Source organism: Gadus chalcogrammus, chromosome 9, assembly GCF_026213295.1.
Source record: "Gadus chalcogrammus isolate NIFS_2021 chromosome 9, NIFS_Gcha_1.0, whole genome shotgun sequence".
NCBI lineage: Eukaryota > Metazoa > Chordata > Actinopteri > Gadiformes > Gadidae > Gadus > Gadus chalcogrammus.
Genome location: NC_079420.1, coordinates 23,884,738 through 23,906,052, shown reverse-complemented (window position 1 = coordinate 23,906,052; position 21,315 = coordinate 23,884,738). Strand labels below are relative to the sequence as shown.

General features: G+C 44.8%; 1 protein-coding gene across 1 annotated transcript in view; it reads right to left on the bottom strand.

Moving 5' to 3' along the window:
* LOC130389480 (membrane-associated guanylate kinase, WW and PDZ domain-containing protein 2-like) overlaps positions 1–21,315 on the bottom strand; it is a 129,186-nt gene that overhangs the window by 7,183 nt on the left and 100,688 nt on the right. The window contains exons 17-21 of the mRNA XM_056599285.1: positions 18,746–18,931; positions 16,220–16,730; positions 12,387–12,642; positions 11,910–12,053; positions 3,922–4,060 (exon numbers count right to left, since the gene is read on the bottom strand). Coding sequence (XP_056455260.1) covers positions 3,922–4,060; positions 11,910–12,053; positions 12,387–12,642; positions 16,220–16,730; positions 18,746–18,931 — 1,236 coding nt within the window. The remainder of the gene's footprint in view (positions 1–3,921; positions 4,061–11,909; positions 12,054–12,386; positions 12,643–16,219; positions 16,731–18,745; positions 18,932–21,315) is intronic.

Sequence of the window (21,315 nt, the reverse complement as noted above, 5' to 3'; positions counted from 1 at the left end):
AGGAGCCCAGCCTACTAACATTCGTATTTTATAGTCCATATTTTACGTACTGAGAAAGAAATCTAGAATAACTACCTATTTTTATTTGATGTTTGATAATTTGACAAAACACTTTGAGAGGTGTATTTGGAATAGTTCCTGTTAATTCCTCCCAAGCCTCTGTCAAATCCCCCCATTATTGCTGAGTAGTTTATACTTATGTTGTACTAATAGAATAAGTACCCAGTAGTTTAATAACTACAGCATACTTATTTGTATTATCCAGAATTGTCCCCCCCATATCTCATGACTGACTTCTGGTTCCTAAGTACCTAGATATAAGTATGTATGTACTGGTGTACCATTAGTACAGAAGATTACACCGTAACTCCTAAGAAATGATGGTGTACGATGGCTTTAATCTTAAGTGTTACCCACATTTAGGCTTAATAGACAAATTATCCTTTGTGCATTTCTTGTTCTACAGTGTTATTTTCCCGTTGTTTTTGGTTTGGGTTCTTTGCTATATAAACACAATAAAAGAGTAAGCAGCATTTTTTTCTTTCCACTTTTCATGGCCATGATCCTTTTGCAGTAATTATTGTGCAAGTTTCAAGCCTCAAATCTGGGAGGGAGCAAAAAGGAGCAGGAGGGAATGACTTATTATAACTTATTATACCATTGTGGCCTGTTGTTGAAGGGGCCCCACAACATTCTTTACCTGGGACCCCGAAAACCTAACTCTGCCCTTGGTGACTAAGGAACACGTATGCATTCTGCACTGAAAATGTGCTCATAATGCACCCCTGGGTTGGAATGGAAGACAAGGAACTTCTCTCAGAGGGGATTACCGTAAATCACCCGTAGTTCACTTGCCAGTTTTTCTCAAATGATACAAGGTCAACCTTAACATACATTTCAAACTCATTGCTTGTTTTGCTTGCACACACTGACAGGCAAACACAGACATAAGTAACCTTTTCAAACACAAGTATCAATGCATGCACAGTACTGATGCACAGCCAGAAGAAGAGAGGCATGCGGTTTGTTCACCAACCGTGTCTTTAGAGTGGCCCATTAGGAAGAAATAGGGGGAGCTTAACGTGTCACCTTTCATGCACATGGACAGGTTGGGAGGTACCATTCCTAAGAGAGGACAAGTAGAAGTCTGTTCTAATCATTAGAAACCAAGCAGCGGGTTAAACCAAAGACAGGTGAGTTAAACCAAAGACAGATGAGTTAAACCAAAGACAGATGAGTTAAACCAAAGACAGATGAGTTAAACCGACAGACGGATGAGTTAAACCAACAGACGGATGAGTTAAACCGGCAGACGGATGAGTTAAACCAAAGACAGATGAGTTAAACCAAAGAAAGATGAGTTAAACCGGCAGACGGATGAGTTAAACCAAAAGAAAGATGAGTTAAACCAAAGACAGATGAGTTAAACCAAAGACAGATGAGTTAAACCGGCAGACGGATGAGTTAAACCAAAGACAGATGAGTTAAACCGGCAGACGGATGAGTTAAACCGGCAGACGGATGAGTTATCAGGGACAGACTCACATACACAACAACCCGTGAGGGAGAGAGAGGGAGAGATAGACAGAGACGGAGGTGGTAAAGAACACAGGATTGAAAAAGCCACAGAAATCTGTTATAAACAACAGCATGATTAATTAAAATTAAAAGATTAATTGGTAATGGGGGTAGAATTATTTCATAGTGCAATTTTGAGAATGAACCGCAACAAGTCCCACACTGAGTTGATCAGCTAATGTTTACATGTGTAACTTATTCATTGTATTTTGCATCTGCCCTTAAATCCTTGTGGGCACCCAGCTGTCTCCGTCTTTCAAAACCCCAGAGATTGACCCTCGATTTAGCTCTGCTCGTGGAGCTTTTCCAAGGAGACATGTTATTTTGGGTCGGTAGACTCTGTGCAGTCCAAGTTTGTTTGCTAGCTTCCATGGGCTGCAGCACTCTTTGTTTGTGTGCCAATTAGTTTCATATCTGGCAACCCCGGGGTACTCGGCAAATAATGAATAACACAAAGGCCAAAATAAAACCAGACTTGCTGAAAGAGACATTTCAACGGTCCGATTGGCTGTTGCTGGAGAAGCCAGTATTATAACTCAGCATGTTTCCTTAATTTCTGCTGACCTATCATGTTTTGTTATGGTTTAATAAAGTGAATGTGTTACATATAGCTCCTTGAAAGTGCCTGCGAACCGAAAATCATGTTTTTATTTTTTTTAACATGCTGGTACATATATGATCTTAAACATTACAATCGTTCATTTTGTCATTTGTCACTGTTGGAAAAACAATCATGTAATGCATAAGCAAACCACTGTAAAGTCTTGTGTTTTTGTCAGTCTTGGACAACCAGAGTTTGTTCTGCTCTGCTCTGCACTCGGTCCCATTGTGCTGATGCTGAGGGGTGGGCTGGCTGAGGGGCGTGTGTGGATGTGAGGGGCGTGTGTGGATGTGAAGTGTGTGGGGTTGTGTGTGGATGTGAGGAGTGTGTTTGGATTTTTTCTGGCTGAGGGGTGTGTGTGGATGTGAAAAGCAGCGGTTACATGATAGTATAACACCAAGGTGTGCGGCAGATTTCAAATACAACGCCCATTATACCGTGTTGTATGTGAGATTATACAACACGTATAATTGAACCACGGGTCATTTTTACTACGGATCGTTCAGAGAACCTTGATTGATCAAGCAGACATTTAGGACCTGCTCCAATGGGTATGAAGGCCCACTTAGCGATGCAGTGACTTAGCAACGCGTTTATGTGTGATATTTATTCAGTTTGGAAATCCCACGAACTCAAGAAAACGTAACCTCAAGTTGGTTAGCAACAGGGTCTAGGAAGCATTTCTACTGCCCTTCATAAGGTGCGTTGTAGGAGGATGGGATGTGATGTGTTAAACTTTCAGAGTGAATTGCCCCAAACTTCCTTGACCATGACTACATTCTGATTATATAATTGTTTAGTTGGTCACCATTGTTTAATAGCAATATTATTACAGCACTTGTTCCACATAACTGAAGTAAATACACACTCGTGATGATGATAACAATCATACCCAAAGATGCGTACTGGCTAAAACAAAGAGAAAATAAAATGCAACAAAGTTGGGCCTATAATAAGAAGGTCTATCGTTGCTTACTTTGTCACGGTGTTACCAGTGTTGACCTGGTATGAAACATCTTCAGGCACTTTGCAAGGAGCCGGTAAACACAACCACAACATTTTCTTCAATGTTCTGAAACTGTCACTAGAATCTTTACTGCATCATTAAAAATAAAGTATTGTTATTTTGTGAAAAAAATAGGGAAATATCCAGATGGGAGAGCAGAGAGAGAGTGAAGGAGAGGTAACGAGGAGAGGGGATCTAGAGGCTATAAAATGAAGGAATGCTAGAGCTGACGAGTGGTGAGCAATAGGGGTCTAGAGCTAAAGCGTACAACTTGGGAGCAGATTCTAAAGCTAAAGGTAACGAGGAGAGGGGTCTAGGGCTAAAGGTAAGAAGGAGAGAGGTCTAGGGCTAAAGGTAAGGAGGAGAGGGGTCTAGGGCTAAGGGTAAACGAACAGAGGGTTCTAGAGCTAAAGGTAACGAGGAGAGGGGTCTAAAGCTAAAGGTAACGAGGAGAGGGGTCTAGGGCTAAAAGTAACGAGGAGAGGGGTCTAGAGCTAAAGGTAACGAGGAGAGGGATCTGGAGCTAAAGGTAACGAGGAGAGGGGTCTAAAGCTAAAGGTAACGAGGAGAGGGGTCTAGAGCTAAAGATAACAAGGAGAGGGGGTCTAGAGCTAAAGGTAACGAGCAGAGGGGTCTAGTGCTAAAGGTAACAAGGAGCGGGTCTAGGGCTAAAGGTAACGAGCAGAGGGTTCTAGAGCAAAAGGTAACGAGGAGAGGGGTCTAGCGGCTGGCTCACCGTAGTCGGGCACCTGTCCCGAGCCTCTCTTGAGCAGCAGGCGCACGCGACGCCCCCCCGCCTTGATGAGTTCGATGGCGCGGGCGTGTGTCATATCGCGCGTGCTATCCCCGTTGATCTCGATGATCTGATCGCCCACCTGTGGGGGCAAGGGAAGCAGTGTGTGTGTGTGTGTGTGTGTGTGTGTGTGAACAAAGGCACAAAGGAAGGGTGAAGTTAAAGGTATAGGACATTAAAAAGAGGAAGATATAGAGAAAGCGTTGTTTGTATGCAATGTTTCTCTTTTGTCGGATAGAGACAGATAAAGACAGAGTTAGAGAGAGAGAGTTAGAAAGAGACAGAATAAGAGAGACAGAGTTAGAGAGAGACACAGTTCAAGCAAATTCTGTCAACATACTATTGATTGGACTTGTAAAAATATGTATGATGACCACTTAAAGTCTAAAGGTGCGGCCACACCAGACGCGTATCTCGCGTAATGTTTACGCGAGATACGCGCGTAAAATGTTGCTTGACCATTTTGTGTCAAAAATGGTCACATACGCGCCATACGCGCATACGTCACTCGCCTAGATGAGTCCATGTCCATGCAAGTGAACGGAGCGTTCCCTCTTCGTCATAACTATCAAACCAAATGTTATGTTATGTTACTATTTCCACCCAGAATAAAGAAAGTTGTCGGCCGTGGCTGTGTGTGTGTGTGGCTGTGTGTGTGTGTGTGTGTGTGTGTGTCTTGCCCCAGGATGAGGCTCCCCACGGTAAAGGCTCTGTCACGTTAAAATTGTACCGGGGGCGAAAATTGTACCGGCCTACGTCATCGTTTGTTTACATCCTGACAACCTGCCCCGCAACAGACTACACGATGCAGAAAACTAGGGTGACCAGACGTCCTCTTTTTCCCGGACATGTCCTCTTTTCGAGACCTAAAAAATGCGTCCGGCAGGGATTCCAAAAACGTCCGGTATTTTGCCTCGTCGCAAAAAAAAAAATATATATATATTATTGTTATTATTATCTCTTTATTTTTTTTTGCCTCGTCGCATATTTGTGTTTCTGGGTCTTTCACATAACCTACTAGTTATTACCATTGTATATGTCTATGGTTATTACGGCCTTCCAAGTTCTGGAAATGGTATCTCCCTTACGTTCCACCTTCTTGCGCGAGCTGACTGTAGAGAGAGTCTGTCATTGGGCGACCGATCTCATGTGCTCGTTGAGAAGGTGCCGTGTATAGACGGAAATGTATAAACGTAAATGTAAGTTCACGGACGAACTAAAGAAAAAATACCCATGTTTTCGCCCCCCCCCCCCCCGCGACGAAGTGTCCTCTTTTTCACAAACTCAAATCTGGTCACCCTAAGAAAACATGTTTCCAAACGACGAAATAACATAATACGGATAGCGGAACGCTATCTGTATTATGATAGATAGCGATAACAATTGTTTTTACTTTATATTTGTATTGTATTTAATTGTTTAATCGAAACAATAAAAAAATTTGCCCGCGAAACGGCCGAACGCGTCAGATGACAAATGTTTTGCCCGCGAAACGGGCGATCGCGTCAAATGACGCGTCAAATGACGCGTCAAATGACGTTGGAAGGTTCTTGAACATTCGCGAACTGTCATGCTCGTTCATTGCACTCCTTGATTGAGCTGACAAGACAGGACACTTTTACCATTAACATTTATTGGCGTTGCTAACTTTATATTTGTATTGTATTTAATTGTTTAATCGCATTTACGAACATCTACGGTCATTCATTCGCACTCCTTCATTGAGTTATTAGCGTTGCTAACTTTATTTAATTGTTTAAACGCATTTCGCTAGTAAACTGAGAGTTTAACCTGTATCGTAGCCTAGCTAGCTAACTTGTGTTCATTTAATATAGATAGATAGATAGATAGATAGATAGATAGATAGATAGATAGATAGATAGATAGATAGATAGATAGATAGATAGATAGATAGATAGATAGATAGATAGATAGATAGATAGATAGATAGATAGATAGATAGAATCAACATGAAAAGTATATATGTGAAAATAATAATTTCTATGAGGCTGAACGTACTTTTATTGCTTGTCCTTTGCCTTTCCTATGTTACTTAAGACCACTGGAGATCTTCCAGTTGATGTGGGCATTGCTTCTCCAGATAGAGAAGTACGTCCAGGCAAGGGCTGAGAGCGATGGAAAGGTCATTGACAAGGCAAGTGTTTTATAAATGGGAAGCAAATCATTATTTATATTATCATTATGTTTTTATTTTTATTTTGAGGACATTACTAGTAGTTAAGCTAGTTGTCTTGCACAGAAAGGCAATTGTGAGGGCAGAATATTCATACATCGATTAACTATCCTGCATCAGGTGATTGCCAACATAGAGAAGGCCCAGGAGAGACAGAAAGAGGCCTACAAGAGGAGGAACAAGAGGGGGACCAAGCGCTTCAGGATCACACCAGGCATGGAGGTCCTGAAGAAGAATGAGAGGAAGCGTGGAAGGCATGGTCAAACCATGGAACCAGATTGGCCAACTGTGTACAGGTAAATGGTTAAGATACCCAAAAATGGTTAAGACATCAAAGGCATGGTTATATAACAAAACTCATCTAGCTCTCACATTGATGTTTGATATTTTCAGGGTTACTGAGGTTACGGACAATAACCTTTTGCAGCTGGAGACCTTGGATGGAAAGCCATTGAAGACCAGGACACCCTATGCTTCAGTGAAGCCTGTGCGGAGAAGTATGTTAATTGAATTATTAAAATCTAGACTATAGACTATACTAATAGACTATACTGAGAAGTGATTATGAAGCTTTTCGATAGGGTGCTTCTTTCCCCTTTAGGATCCCAGGCTGCCTGTCCCACCAAGGAGACTGTGCCCAATCTATCTGAGACTGAGTCAGCAGATTCAGAGTTGGAGGAGGACCCACTAGAGGTGAATATTTCAGTCTTAATTTCACTTAATAAATACTTTGGTTGCTCTATTACATGCTCACATTGTTGCTTAATGAGTGAGATGTTTGTTTTTTTGGTTTCAGGACTTGGATGTTGTCATCACTAGTGTCCAGTCAGGCCGGGCTTATCCAGCTTCACTGAGCAAAAGGGTGGAGGGCTTCAGGCCCATGCTCAGCAACCCAAGTACTTGGTTGGATGACCGTGCTATGGACCATGCTCAGGCCCTGCTTAAGGTTCAGTATCCTAATATCAACGGGCTCTACGCCACCACCTCCCTAGCCTTGCTGTCCACTTTGCCCGAGCCAGCACAAGGGTTTGTACAGATACTCAATGTTTCTGCAAATCACTGGGTTACGGTAAGTGACATTGGCTGCCAGGGAGGTTCAGTAAACATTTTTGACTCCCTAGGACACACCAGGACAGAGGTCTTAATTGAACAGGTCACAGGTCTGCTTGCTTTTCCAGGGAAGAGTGTCCGACTGCAGTGGCCTGACATACAGCAGCAGGCAGGTGGCTCAGATTGTGGACTGTTTGCTATTGCCAACAGTTTTGCTCTCTGCAGCGGTGAGGGTCCCACCACAGTCCAATACCATCAAGGACAAATGCGCAGTCACCTCTTTTCCTGTTTTCAGGCTGGAGAAGTGCGACTGTTCCCTAGAGGCATGAGGTCCCCCACTGCCGAGCCATTCGCCATTGATGTGGATGTGCACTGCCTCTGCAGACGGACCATCGGGCAAGTAAAAGCACCTCTGGTCCCATGCAGGAGGTGTGATAGGCCCTTTCACCAGTCCTGTCTTTCATCAAGTCTTTCATCAAGAATCAGCATCTTCTGGAAGTGTGGTGCATCAACCTGAACCTGGAACAAGCTAGACCTGTCACTCAGCGCCTATAAATGACATGCATCAAGAAACTATTGAAGCATGATCATTACAAATAAGTTTGTTGTCAATGTTAGTTGTATATCTGAGGCAAATAATTAAATGTTATTCATATGTGGCCTGTGCTTCTTTTCTTTTCATTTTCAACTTTACCTTACTCAAATTAATGGTAAGATTTATATTATCAATGTATTTATCTATTTCTCTAAACAGTAATGGATAAATGTTATGGGGATAACGTGAAAAAAACAAAACAGTTCCTAAATGCCTGCTCACCTATCTACCCATCTATCTATCTATCTATCTATCTATCTATCTATCTATCTATCTATCTATCTATCTATCTATCTATCTATCTATCTATCTATCTATCTATATATATATATATATATATATTATCTAAATTAAATTGCGGTAATTGAATTAACACCAGCTCAGGGGTTGACACTAAGGTTTCAAAAGCACTTGCCCATCGGGCAAGTACAGGTCAGGTTCAACTTGCCCGAATGTAATGTTCACTTGCCCAAATTATAATCAGAATCGTGAACGGGCCTCTTTTTGCCAGGCACCCGGCCTGGTTTTGGGGGGGCTCAGAAAAATCATCCTAGCTCAGACTGAAGCTGAATGTTAGCTTCCACACATGTGTTTAAAAAATACAATAAATAAATAACAAACTTCTCTTTGTTTACTTATTTATCGAGCGGTCACATCGTGCCATGAAGTGATTTCAGTCCACAGTTGCAAGCTATCTCCAAGTTATATGTAGACCTGCATGATTTGATGCAAATGTACATAACTAAATGTCAGAGGTAGTAGCAAAGATATGTCTTTTTTAACTTTCAAGTTTCTTGTAGCTCTAACTGAATAATCACAATCGCGTTTCTAGTAGGGTTGTCAGTCACGATACTGGATTTTCTAACTTCAACACTATTCCTGGAAAAAGATCGATATTCTATACCATTTTCGATATCAGGGGAAACGTTTTTTTCAGGAAAGAACATACCCAAAGTAAAGAGATTATATCTCCACAACTGCAAGGGCGATAATGTCATCTTTGGGCCAAAAGAAAGATTGTTGTGCAAGTGAAATATTCAATGGGGATAATACTTGGTTAAAGTGAATAAAGCCATGGAACACAGCATAAGTGGAAGATAACATTTCCACCTGTAATAATTATCAGTATCAGTTGGTCGTTATCAGTTGGGAGCGCTGTCTTACTATGAGACACAAATAAGGTAGATATCTTACAATTTTGTCACTTGACACCTCTATTTAAAGTTCAGGGCAATCGAATGCACCAAGCCAAACACTTGCAAATAAATATATGGCCACTAGATTGCCATATAGATGTTTTCTGATTGAAGGCAATTTACCTATTTCCTAAGAAACCTTCTCTTATTCATTGATTGAAAACACCATGTTAAGTTGCAAAATTTGGCCCAGATACTGGATAATCTGTTTATGGTGGTTTTATTCGATCAGAATCAACTTTGTGGACAACAATCACATAGGTAATACTTCATTTTTGGTTGTTAAAAGAAAAGGGGACGTTTCTTCTTAAGTTGTTATTTGCGAGTTTTAGTCACAGAATGATATGGTTTGGACTGTTGGAATAAGTGGAGGCTCAGCTTTCATGTAATATATAAAGTAGTTTGTGAGGGTCCAATTTCGTGAAAAAGATCGCTATTGCTGTGCGCATGTGCACAGTTATGAAACACAAAACCGTGTTCTTGACTTTCCTTGATAATTTGCCTCAATCCAAAGTACTTCCAAACTGCACTCCTCCATCACTACTCCATTTAACTTCTACCTAAACCGTTCGCGGAGGTGCTGCACTTGAGATGCTAGCTGTGTTGGCTAACCTTTAGCGAATCACTGCCAGAGACCGCACTGCGAGTGAGTGACAGAAGGCGGGGCTATATTCGCACTGAAGCGATGCGTGTCTGTTGACTCGCTTTCCGAGAGAAGAGAAGACAGCGCGCTGATCAATTGCAAATACTTCTATTTTGTGTGGTTTTGCGGAACAAAAGGTTGTTCTGCAGTTTCTAAAAACATTTGAATAAATAGCTTTTATATTAACATCCACCCAAAATCCACTTGCCCGTTCGGGCAACCAGAAAAAATCTCAACTTGCCCAAACATTTTTTTTACTTGCCCCGGGCAAGCGGGCAACCGTTAGTGTCAACCCCTGCCAGCTAGCTAGACTATGAAACCTGCTTAAAACACTCAGTTTACTAGCTAAATTCGATTAAACAATTCAATACAATACAAATATAAAGTAAAAACAAGTGTTATCGAGCGATCCGTTATCTGTATTATGTTTCTAGAACCTTCCAACGTCATTTGACGCGTCATTTGACGCGTCATTTGACGCGATCGCCCGTTTTGCGGGCAAAACATTTGTCATCTGACGCGTTCGGCCGTTTCGCGGGCAAATTTTTTTATTGTTTCGATTAAACAATTAAATACAATACAAATATTGTATTGTATTTAATTGTAATACAGATCTATCATAATAGATCTGTATCATAATACAGATAGCGTTCCGCTATCTGTATTATGTTATTTCGTCGTTTGGAAACATGTTTTCTGCATCGCGTAGTCTGTTGCGGGGCAGGTTGTCAGGATGTAAACAAACGATGACGTAGGCCGGTACAATTTTCGCCCCCGGTACAATTTTAACGTGACAGCTCCAACACTTGGGTGTGTGTGTGTGTGTGTGTGTGTGTGTGTGTGTGTGTGTGTGTGTGTGTGTGTGTGTGTGTGTGTGTGTGTGTGTGTGTGTGTGTGTGTGTGTGTGTGTGTGTGTGTGTGTGTGTGTGTGTGTGTGTGTGTTGCCCCAGGATAAGCTGCGCTGGAGTCCGAGGTAGGAAACCCAAACGCCGCCGTGTTTGGGTGATAGAGTTTAGATCGGGTTAGATTAAATAATCTCGGATATAAATAACAATAATCGGGTTAAATAACTTCACATGGTGTGTCTGGTGTGTTTCCAGCATTCGTAGTGTTGATCAGCAGATATATAGTCCGCCAAGACGTTGAGGTTGCTTAGTAACCAGAGACTCTGTCCATGCAAGTGAACGGAGCGTTCCCTCTTCGTCATAACTATCAAACCAAACATCCTTCACATTCACCGAGCGAACATTATGAAAGTAAAATGCACATTTCTCGCTAGAAATGTTTCCATAAAAGCATTTAATGGCGTAACTATGTTACTATTTCCACACAGAATAAAGAAAGATGTCGGCCGTATGCTTCTGTCCAAGCTCACTACTCTCTGCCAGTGACGTCGGGTCAAGCTCAACGCTGATTGGGCAACGCGGCTAATCGTCAGACGCGTATCTCGCGTACTTCGCGTAAAAAGTTCAATTTTTTGAACTCTTGAAATGTACGCGATATACGCGCGTATAGCGCGTAAATATACGCGCCACATACGCGCTATACGCGCGTACAATGTTGCTTATACGCGTATTACGCGTGAAACGCGTAATACGCGTATTAAACCAATGGTTCCCTATGGAAAAAATGGCGATTTTAGACGCGAAGTACGCGAGATACGCGTCTGGTGTGGCCGCACCTTAAAGCCCATGTGAAGAAAGAGGAACAGCTCTGTTACCAGAGCATGCCTCCTCAAAACACCATAACTAGAGCAAGCGATCCCTAGTTTTAAGACTAGAAACTATACATCTATCGACGACCAGGTATCTTGGTGAAATGTTGACGCTGTCAGCTCTATCTAACTCACTATCGTGGTGAATATCAGGAATCTTTCAGCAGCTATCTGCCTCTCTATCTAGCTCACAATCGTTCCTTAATTCCAAATAATGCAATGTTGTGTGCATCATTAAAAACTGTTATATATCTTTGCTGACGTTGCTACGCTTCTGACGGTGACCTGGCTCTTCTTTATTTGTTTCGTTTTTGTCAACAGCGGCCCTGTGCCCTAATAACCTTTTGGGTTCAAATTTCACATACACCTGAGGTACACCTGACATACACCTGACATAGAGAGAGAAAGAGTCACAGAGAGTGAGAGAGAGAGACACCGATATATGAAGACAGATAAAGGAACAGAGGAGTGAGGGAGACGTACAGAGACAGAGAGAGATATGTATGAGAGCGAGAGAGAGTCATCCAATGCCGACTCACCCTCATGCGTCCGTTGCGGATGGCCGGCCCGTCTTCAGCAAGTCGCAGGACAAACAGGTCCATCTTGTACTCTCTTCCCCCGCGTATACTGAAGCCAAAACCCTTCAAGCTCTTCTCCAGCTCCACAGTGAAGTAGTCATAGTCCTGCAGTCCAGGAACCACCACCGGGTGAGCACCATGACAACCACCGGAACCACCACCAGGTGAGCACCATGACAACCACCGGCTCATCTTTCTAATGCCAGCACTTGGCAACAGTTTACAATTCACTATTTAGTCAACTATCTGAAGTTTTTATCCAACGTGAACCTGCTACATTAAGAAACATGCCATCAAGGTGCAAGACGCTGGAGGTTATGGAGGGTGCTTATAGGGTAACTGCTGATATTAGGGATTTTTTAAAGGGTTTGACTGCTGAATCAAGCCCCACACCTTCAGAAAATACTGTTTAGTGGATCAAGGAGGTATATTTCCTACCTGGGGTCTGAAATCAGCAGGGAGCCCCAGAGGGAAGGGTGTAGCAGCGCCATGCTGCCTGAACTCCAGCAGGCCAGGGGGCTGGCGGTAGTCGACTGGAGGCTGGCGGTAGTCGACTGGGGGCTGGCGGTAGTCGACTGGGGGCTGGCGGTAGTCGACTGGCGGCTGGCGGTAGTCGACTGGCGGCTGACGGTAGTCTGTGAACGGCGGCTGTCGTATGTCGGGCTTTACATCCTGTCTCGCCTTGACCTCTGACCTGTAGTGGCACCAAGGAAACCTTTCACTTAAAGGCAGTCCCTGACTCCATGGAGAAATCAAATGGGCATCAAAGTACCACTAAAGAAAAAATAAGAAGGCACATCGGGGTTAGTAGTTGATTCATGCTGGTGATACTTAGATTTTAGCTTGCATGGTAGAGGACAGTTAACATTTGATTCACATGGAATGAAGACGTTAGCTTAATTCTTCAGTTGATAGAGATGAGATTGTTAAAAACACCCTTATAACGGAAAAGCTTTAAAAATAGCCCCAACCAAGTCATGTCAGCCAGTCTACATAAGATTTCTCACTGTCATTTGTTACACTGTAGAACAAGAGTTAGGTATGCAACCACAGTTCTATTAATTCCAACTGACTGCCAGAGGCAGGGGTTTAGCACTGGATGTATCCCTCTCGTGCATGCGCAGGGCGAGTGTGTATACCAATGTAGTCACGTTGTGACTGCATGATGTAGGGCGCATCCGCTCAAAAGCAGAAATGCCCCTGTCATCCTGAAGTTTGTCTCTTCAGAATCTTCTCGCCCAGATTGACAGAGAACTCTGGCAGTCCTCATTGAACCATAGTTACCTGGGTAACTCTCGTTCTATTTCATTCTGACTGACAGAGGCAGTGCAGCACTGGATGGCTAATCCCAACAAAGTCACGAGTAATCCTGCAACCACCTCATTGAGAGCAGGCTTCCGGCCTAGGCAGGACAGTTCCATTTAAAAGTGGGTCTGGCCCTTCAGGGATCACCCCCCACACCTTCAGGGCATGACGAGGATATGCCGGCCACTCAGGAAAGCCCAAAAATGCCTGATTGACAGGAATATGGTGCGAAGTTCTAGCACATTTATGTGCTCCTGCCTCTGCTGTGCACTCCACAGCCCCCTCCCCGTCCTGCGCCACCATGCCGCTCCCCAACCGGATGTGAGGCGGATGTGACTGTTACTAAGACCTCTCGGCGGGAAGGGATCACATCTAAGGGAACACCCGGGGTAAGATACACCTTGGTCCTCCATTGCCGGAATACGAGGAGGCACTGGATACCCTGAACCTCCTGTGCCTTTGTTGCCTGGTGTCCAACTGAAGTCCGTTCATCCATGCCTAGAGGGGATGCACTGGCAGGAGGCCACATTGTAGGAGGCCACATGCTTCCACACACATTGTAGGAGGCCACATGCTTCCACACACATTGTAGGAGGCCACATGCTTCCGCATCGGAATGTGGAGGCATGCGTCTTTCTAGTCCATTGCCATGAACCAGTGTCCTGGCCTTACACCTGGTGGACCTCTGCTCTCCTGTGGGGCCAGATTACTGCCCTGGAACCACCAGGAGAGAGCAGAGGGCCCTCCTGCACACCTCCCAAAGTGGAGACTTTGCCAACCAAACTCTGCGGTGGGCTAGTGTCAAGGTCGCCATGAGCCTGCTGCGCCCTCTCCACATCGGCGTCATAGCTCCTCGTACTCGGATCATCTTTTATGCGGCTCTGAGGCCTTGGACAGCGGACATTAGGCTGTAATACTTCCTCCGGGGAAAATATTAAGGAGACCACTGCTGGCTCCACAGGGAGCACGCGTCCCAGCCCGTGGCTGTCTGTGTCCTGCATGGCAGTAAAAGCCCTGCTGTCTCTGGAGAGATGATAGCAGCTCCTAGGGTCTGACCAGCACCTCTGTAGCTCCTCCATGTAGGACTGTGAGGGCGGTATCTGAAAGGCTCCTTCAGAATGCTGTGGGGCTCCTCTTAAGAAGGCACTTGGAGTATCAGCTGCAACTGGGGCCTCATCCAGCCCAAAGCGCGAGCGCTAAGCACATCCCTGCCTGTGCCTTAAGCAGCCCAGCCTAAGTTGTTCTTCGACGCTGGTGCCCTGCGTCCTCTCTGAATCAGAATACGATATCTGGGAGGCAGGTCACGCCTCCTCCTGCTCGGCCCCCCATCTCCTCAAATGACTGTGGGAGGTTCTGGTGGACAGAACATCCTCCTCCCACTCAGGGGTTGTGGGGGGAGGCTGCAGATTAAGCAATAGGGCTTTAATCTGGGCGAACTCTGATGTGAAGGCGTCCACCCAGCTGCCACCCTCCTAGGTTTTTCCGTGGGGGGGCACCCCAAGTCTCCCAGCGATGTCCTGAGCCAGGTGTAAGAGCCGCCTATCATGAAGGGGAGCCTCCACCTCATCTAGCCTGCCTAACTTCGTAGTCCTTGGCATGAAAATGCTGTTCAGGCCAGCCCTCCCTCAAGTGTTCCACCCCGAGGCACCGTTCTATCAGCCTGGGAGCAATAATCTCTCGGCTCTGTACCGAGCCGGCTATTAACCGTCTCGCAACATTCTCGCCGAAGCCAAGTGTTACTCTGGTATGCGGAGAGACTCTACCAAGCCCAGGCCTAACGGTCTGTTGGTGCGACAATAACTCTGCTCTGTGCCGAGCCGGTGACCTTAAGAGCGGGGAACACTCTGATTATGCTGTTACATTATGGGATACATCCAGTGCTCAAGCACTGCCTCAGGCAGTCAGTAGGAATTAGATATAAATGCTTTGACAGATTTACAGATAATAACTTTGTCGTTTTCAGTGATCTACAAATCCCTGTAAAATAATGGACATTATCTGAAAATTCACAATTGAGTTGTTCATCAGATAATGTCTGTTTTTCTCAGTTATCCTCCATAATAACTTATCCAAAGTAAATAGAGGACATCGCAACAACGACAAGTGCTTTAATATGTAATCTCGGTACCAAAAGAAAGAACACCAGTGATTGTTGAGCAAGTGAAATAATCAACGTGGATTCTATTTGGTGAGAGAGAATAAAGCTAGAACACAGCACAAGTTTTAAATCCTGCACAAAATAAATGTCATGCTTTAGAGTGACCACCACCTGGTCATCAGTTGTTAGCCCTATAGTACTATCAGGCCGTAGCACAACGTCTGATGCTTTAGAGTGACCACCACCTGGTCATCAGTTGTTAGCCCTATAGTACTATCAGGCCGTAGCACAACGTCTGATGAGGACCTGGGTCACAATCTAATGCCAATAAATTGAGGTACAGGAGAGATAAAGGTTTCAGAAGATTTACGTTTAGGTGGAGTCTCCAAATAGAAACATGAATCCAAATCAAATCAAACCAATGCAAACGTGACAATATAAAAGTTGAAGTTAAGCGTAAGTATTGTGCATTACTGTACATTATGAAATTATTCATAATTTATTTTTTCTTAATAACATAAAAATGTATGTAAAACTGTATGTATGTATGTCAAATAACAAAATTAACTGTAATTAAATAAGTACATTTTGATTTAAAGGTTTATGTCGATACTAACTATGAAATGTTTTTGTTTGTTTTGTTAGGTAGAATCTTAATATATTTCCATTCAAACTGTATTCTAGATCGTAAACAAAACTAAGAAAGCCCCCCCCGCCTGCCAGCGGGCTGCGCTGACATCAGCCCTCTGCTGTTTGGAGGGACAGGTTGTCTCAAACTGTATGAATAAAGACCTTTAGAACCACAGTAATCGGTGCGTTCTTGTGCTGAGGCGTGTGTGTGTGTGCAGTCTTTCTTCTGTGTCCTCACCTGCCATCGTGCAGGTAGAGCTGGGGGACCCCTCCCGGGGGCTGGGTGACCGGGCTCTGGTGCGGGGCTGGGGCGCTGGGCTGGCCGGGTCCGGGGGGGGCGGTCTGTGTGGGCCCCTGAGCAGGCTGACTGGGCCCCTGAGCAGGCTGACCGGGACCCCCAGCAGGCTGACTGGGACCCCCAGCAGGCTGACTGGGCCCCTGAGCCGGCTGACCGGGCCCCTGAGCAGGCTGACCGGGCCCCTGAGCAGGCTGAGTGGGCCCCTGAGCAGGCTGCGGACCTGCTGGGGAGCCCGGGGGCTGGGAGGGGGTCTGGATAGGTTGGGTCTGGACGGGGGTCTGGACGGGGGTCTGGCCAGGTGGAGGAGGTGTTGTCTGGCCTGGCTGGGGGTCAGTGGGGCCAGGCTGGGATGACGGGCTGGGCTGGGCCTGGGGGCTCTGCTTCTGGGCCTGGGGGCTCGGCTTCTGGGTCTGGGGGCTCTGCTTCTCGGAGTTGGGGCCAGAATGAGGATCTGCAATAAAGTGAACCACTCATCACTCAGCCTCTGCCTCAATAGAGTGAACCACTCATCACTCAGCCTCTTCCTCAATAGAGTGAACCCCTTCATCAAGGGGCCTCTTCCTCAATAGAGTGAATCCTTTATAACTCAGCCTCTTTCTTAATAGGGTCGACCTCTTCATCACTTGGCCTTTTTCTCAGTTATCCTCCACAATAGCATATCCATAGTAAATAGAGGACATAGCAACAACAACAAGTGCTTTAATATGTAATCTTGGTACCAAAATAAAGAGAACACCAGTGAGATTGTTGAGCAAGTGAAATAATCAATGTGGATTCTATTTGGTTAGAGTGAATAAAGCTAGAACACAGAACAAGTTTTAAATCCTGCCTGAAATAAATGTCATGCTTTAGAGTGACCACCACCTGGTCATCGGTTGTTAGCCTTATAGTACTATCAGGCCGTAGCACAACGTCTGATGAGGACCTGGGTCACAACATTTATTTATTTATTTTTTCCACAATGTCTTGTTTTTTAAATATGTATGATGACTATATGCTCTGTAAGGTGACCTTGGGTGTTTTGAAAGGCGCCTCTAAATTAAATGTATTATTATAATTATTATTATTATAACGTGCCACTGGATATCTCCAGCATCCATGGTTGCATTGTTAGGTTTGACCCCTCTTAACGTGACACAAAGAGCTGGATATCTCCAGGATCCATGGTTTCATTGTTAGGTTTGACCCCTCTATTGAAAGGTCAGGGACACCCAGCCGACTGCACCGTTCAGCCAGCAGACCAAGACGTGGGCTCTGAGTGAAAGCAGTTGACCTATGACATGTGAAACGCTCTTTTAAGGCCTGGAAATACTTTAATTTTCCTCACGTCAGACAGCTGTGGACGTGAACCTGTAACGCATCCACTTCCATTCATACCACAATTGAGGTTCTGCATCAGTTTGGGGTTCCATGCATGCCGGTTTCCCATTCAACACCACATTCCAGTTGGTGAAGACCAGGATGCTGAATGGCATCCACCATCAAAACAAAGAAGAAGAAGCTTTTCTTCTCTCTACAATTGTAGCACCATCTCTTGAGTTCATAGGCTGTCTTTATATTCTTTCATTGACTGCTTCTGAGGGCTCTCAGTCACTGTGGCTCTAAGGACGTTCACATACGGTCTGGTCGAGACCCTCCCGCCAGAAGGGGATGACGGCTTTATATATACGGCTACAAGACATTGATTGTAAACACAGCATGCAAACTCCAATTAATGCACACTGAGGGATCATAAACAGAATGACAACCCTCTGCAATATAACCTCCCAGGGTTCCACCTTCCTCTCCCTCCCAGGGTACCCACCTCCCTCTCCCTCCCAGTGTACCCACCTTCCTCTCCCTCCCAGTTTACCCACCTTCCTCTCCCTCCCAGTGTACCCACCTTCCACTCCCTCCCAGGTACCCACCTTCCTCTTCCTCCAGGGTACCCACCTTCCTCTCCCTCCCAGGGTACCCACCTCCCTCTTCCTCCAGGGTACCCACCTTCCTCTTCCTCCAGGGTACCCACCTCCCTCTCCCTCCCAGTGTACCCACCTTCCTCTCCCTCCCAGTTTACCCACCTTCCTCTCCCTCCCAGTGTACCCACCTTCCACTCCCTCCCAGGTACCCACCTTCCTCTTCCTCCAGGGTACCCACCTTCCTCTCCCTCCCAGGGTACCCACCTTCCTCTCCCTCCCAGGGTACCCACCTTCCTCTCTCTCATGGTACCCACCTCCCTCTCCCTCCCAGTGTACCCACCTTCCTCTCCCTCCCAGTTTACCCACCTTCCTCTCCCTCCCAGTGTACCCACCTTCCACTCCCTCCCAGGTACCCACCTTCCTCTTCCTCCAGGGTACCCACCTTCCTCTCCCTCCCAGTGTACCCACCTTCCACTCCCTCCCAGGTACCCACCTTCCTCTTCCTCCAGGGTACCCACCTTCCTCTCCCTCCCAGGGTACCCACCTTCCTCTTCCTCAGGGTACCCACCTTCCTCCGGGATGATGTGCAGCGTGACGGCCAGCCCGGCGTCCTTGATGAGCTTCACGATGTCGGCGTGGGGCATGGTGATGATGGACTGTCCGTTGACTGCCAGGATGCGGTCGCCCACCTTGAGGCGCCTGCAGCGGTCTGCGGGGCTGGCCTCGATGATGCGGCCGATCTTATGGGGCACAGCTGGGGTGGGGGGAGGAGAAGGTCAACCGCTTCCATCTGATGACGCCACTTTGGACTGAGTGTTGACTTTGTGTCATTCGGCTTTATGTTAGTAGTAAAGTAAGACCCATTCAGCTTAATGTGGGAGGGATATTTATAGGAACCCTATCATGTGAAAAATAAAGGAATGTCAATGGCTACATTAAAAAGCAGCTTCCAACGGTTGGCAATAAACAGACTTAACAAAAACAAAAAGCTGTGCATTATAGAACAACAATTCTTGGATTCTTGTGGAAACCTTTTAGAGGATTACATATCATAATCAGAATGATTGAGATGAAACACAGAGACCATCTACTGAAGTCCAGTCGCTCCACTCAATACAACCATGCAAGTCGTTTAGCCGTAAGCCTTCAAAAGCCAAACAAGATTATCACTCAAAAACTCCTGTTGGCAACAGGTTCATCTGACATGTATCCTTAATGAAAGGATTACTTAAAAAAAGAGCCACATTTATCAGACAATCTCTGACGGTATCTAGGTAATGCTGTCGTCGTTGGAAGGATTCTCCTTGTCATTCTCATCCTGAAGCTATCGGTTTGCATTATATATGTGTAGATATATATTATATATCGGCATTTGTTCATGGGTTCACGGTTCCTGCATGACAATAAGCATAAACCTGTGTAAAGTAAAGAAAATGAGGCTCAGCTATTTAACATAAATCTGTGCATTTTGCTATTATTAATGACCATTTGATCAACAAAAATATTTATTATGCTTGAGTAATGGAAATCCCATTAACAAAACAGTTTACAAAAAAGGTATTGCATTTCAACATTCATACCTGCAAACTCATAAGGGTTGAAAAAGGTGACAACCTAAACCGTTGTAGGGGGGTCTGGGGGCACCTATGCCCTATGTTTGCGACACTTGCGAACGATTTGAAACATGTTCCGTTAAGCATGCCGATGTCTTCAAACGTTCGTGAACATAGGCCAACTGTCAGAAGAGGTCGTTCTCTGCAAGCAGACCTGGAACACAGACTGAAGAGATGTGCTCCCAGATGGCGATGAACCCTAAACTATAGCAAGTACTGTGCAACATTTAAACAATTCCCATGTCTATATAGAAAACATTCATTCCTTTCCTACACGTAAAGCCATAGTTACTTTGTTTCATATAGCCTATATACACCCTTGCTTCAACTAATGTCTTGTGCATCCTAAAATGTGATCTGAACGTGACATCGCAGTAAGTGGGCAAAACTTTGGTGACGTAGACCCCTAACTTGAATCGTCCGAATTCCTTGTCTGCATTATACTTTCTAAGAGATCGACAACTTCTAGACCTTCTGTAAACTCGTCAATTATCATATAGGCTGCAGCCAATACAATGGCCTTTCTTGTCGCCATGTGTTTGTTTACAGTTTGTTTACAGTTTAAAACTAATGATTAGAACGTTGTCTAAAAATCGTTTTAATTGTATTGTTTTAAGTCAATTGTTTAAATCTGCGAAAGTTCCCCTATGTTCGCAGATTCCGAAGAGTTAAGTTGTGAAAAATCATTCAGCATTAATATCTCATTTGCACCAAATTAAAGCACAAAAAAGCAGGTTCCCCTTCTCATAGTTGTGTTTCAACAGTACATTTTAATGGTGAAAAGGTCTATCCACTATAACCAATCCAGTTTTAAAACCATTATTTCTACTGCCACATGGAGGGGCTATTACCATATCATGCACAATAAGGACAGGTAAAAAGTAAATCCCATTGACCAAATTTGTCATTTTCCGAATGTACTGCATATATGGTATTTACAAAAGTGTGAAGCGTACAATCGTATGTCTCTCGCGCATAATGTTGGTCAGTATTGTATGATATATGTGGGATAATGTTGTACAGAACGCCGGTCATTATCGGGAAAGTAAGCCCCGACAGGGCGAACCGGACCCTGATGCGAACCGGAGGTGTCTTGCTTCGCCCTGAAGGGTATTATTTTTGATAATGGCACGTTCTATGCATTATCCTGCTTATTACACGGCCCCTTGCCAAAACGAAACAATATCTTCACACAGTGTGTCTTTTTACAACTACCATTCGTAGTGTTGATCAACAGAGAAATAATCTGCCAAAGACGTTGACGTTGCTTACCAACCGGACACGCTGAGGTTGATAAGTTACCGTACTACTTGCGGAGTGAAGACGTGAAATCCACTTTCCTTGACAGCGGTCGGTCAAGTTCGGTGTGCATAAAAGTACCGACCATTTGCGAACTACTGCAGCTGCTGATGCCATTGATCTAAGAATTGTATTCCGATTGAGGCGTATATATGATAATATTTTATTCAAATTGAGCTGTTCTTCCATTTCTAATCGGATCAGAAGTGTCCATGTAAACGTGGCT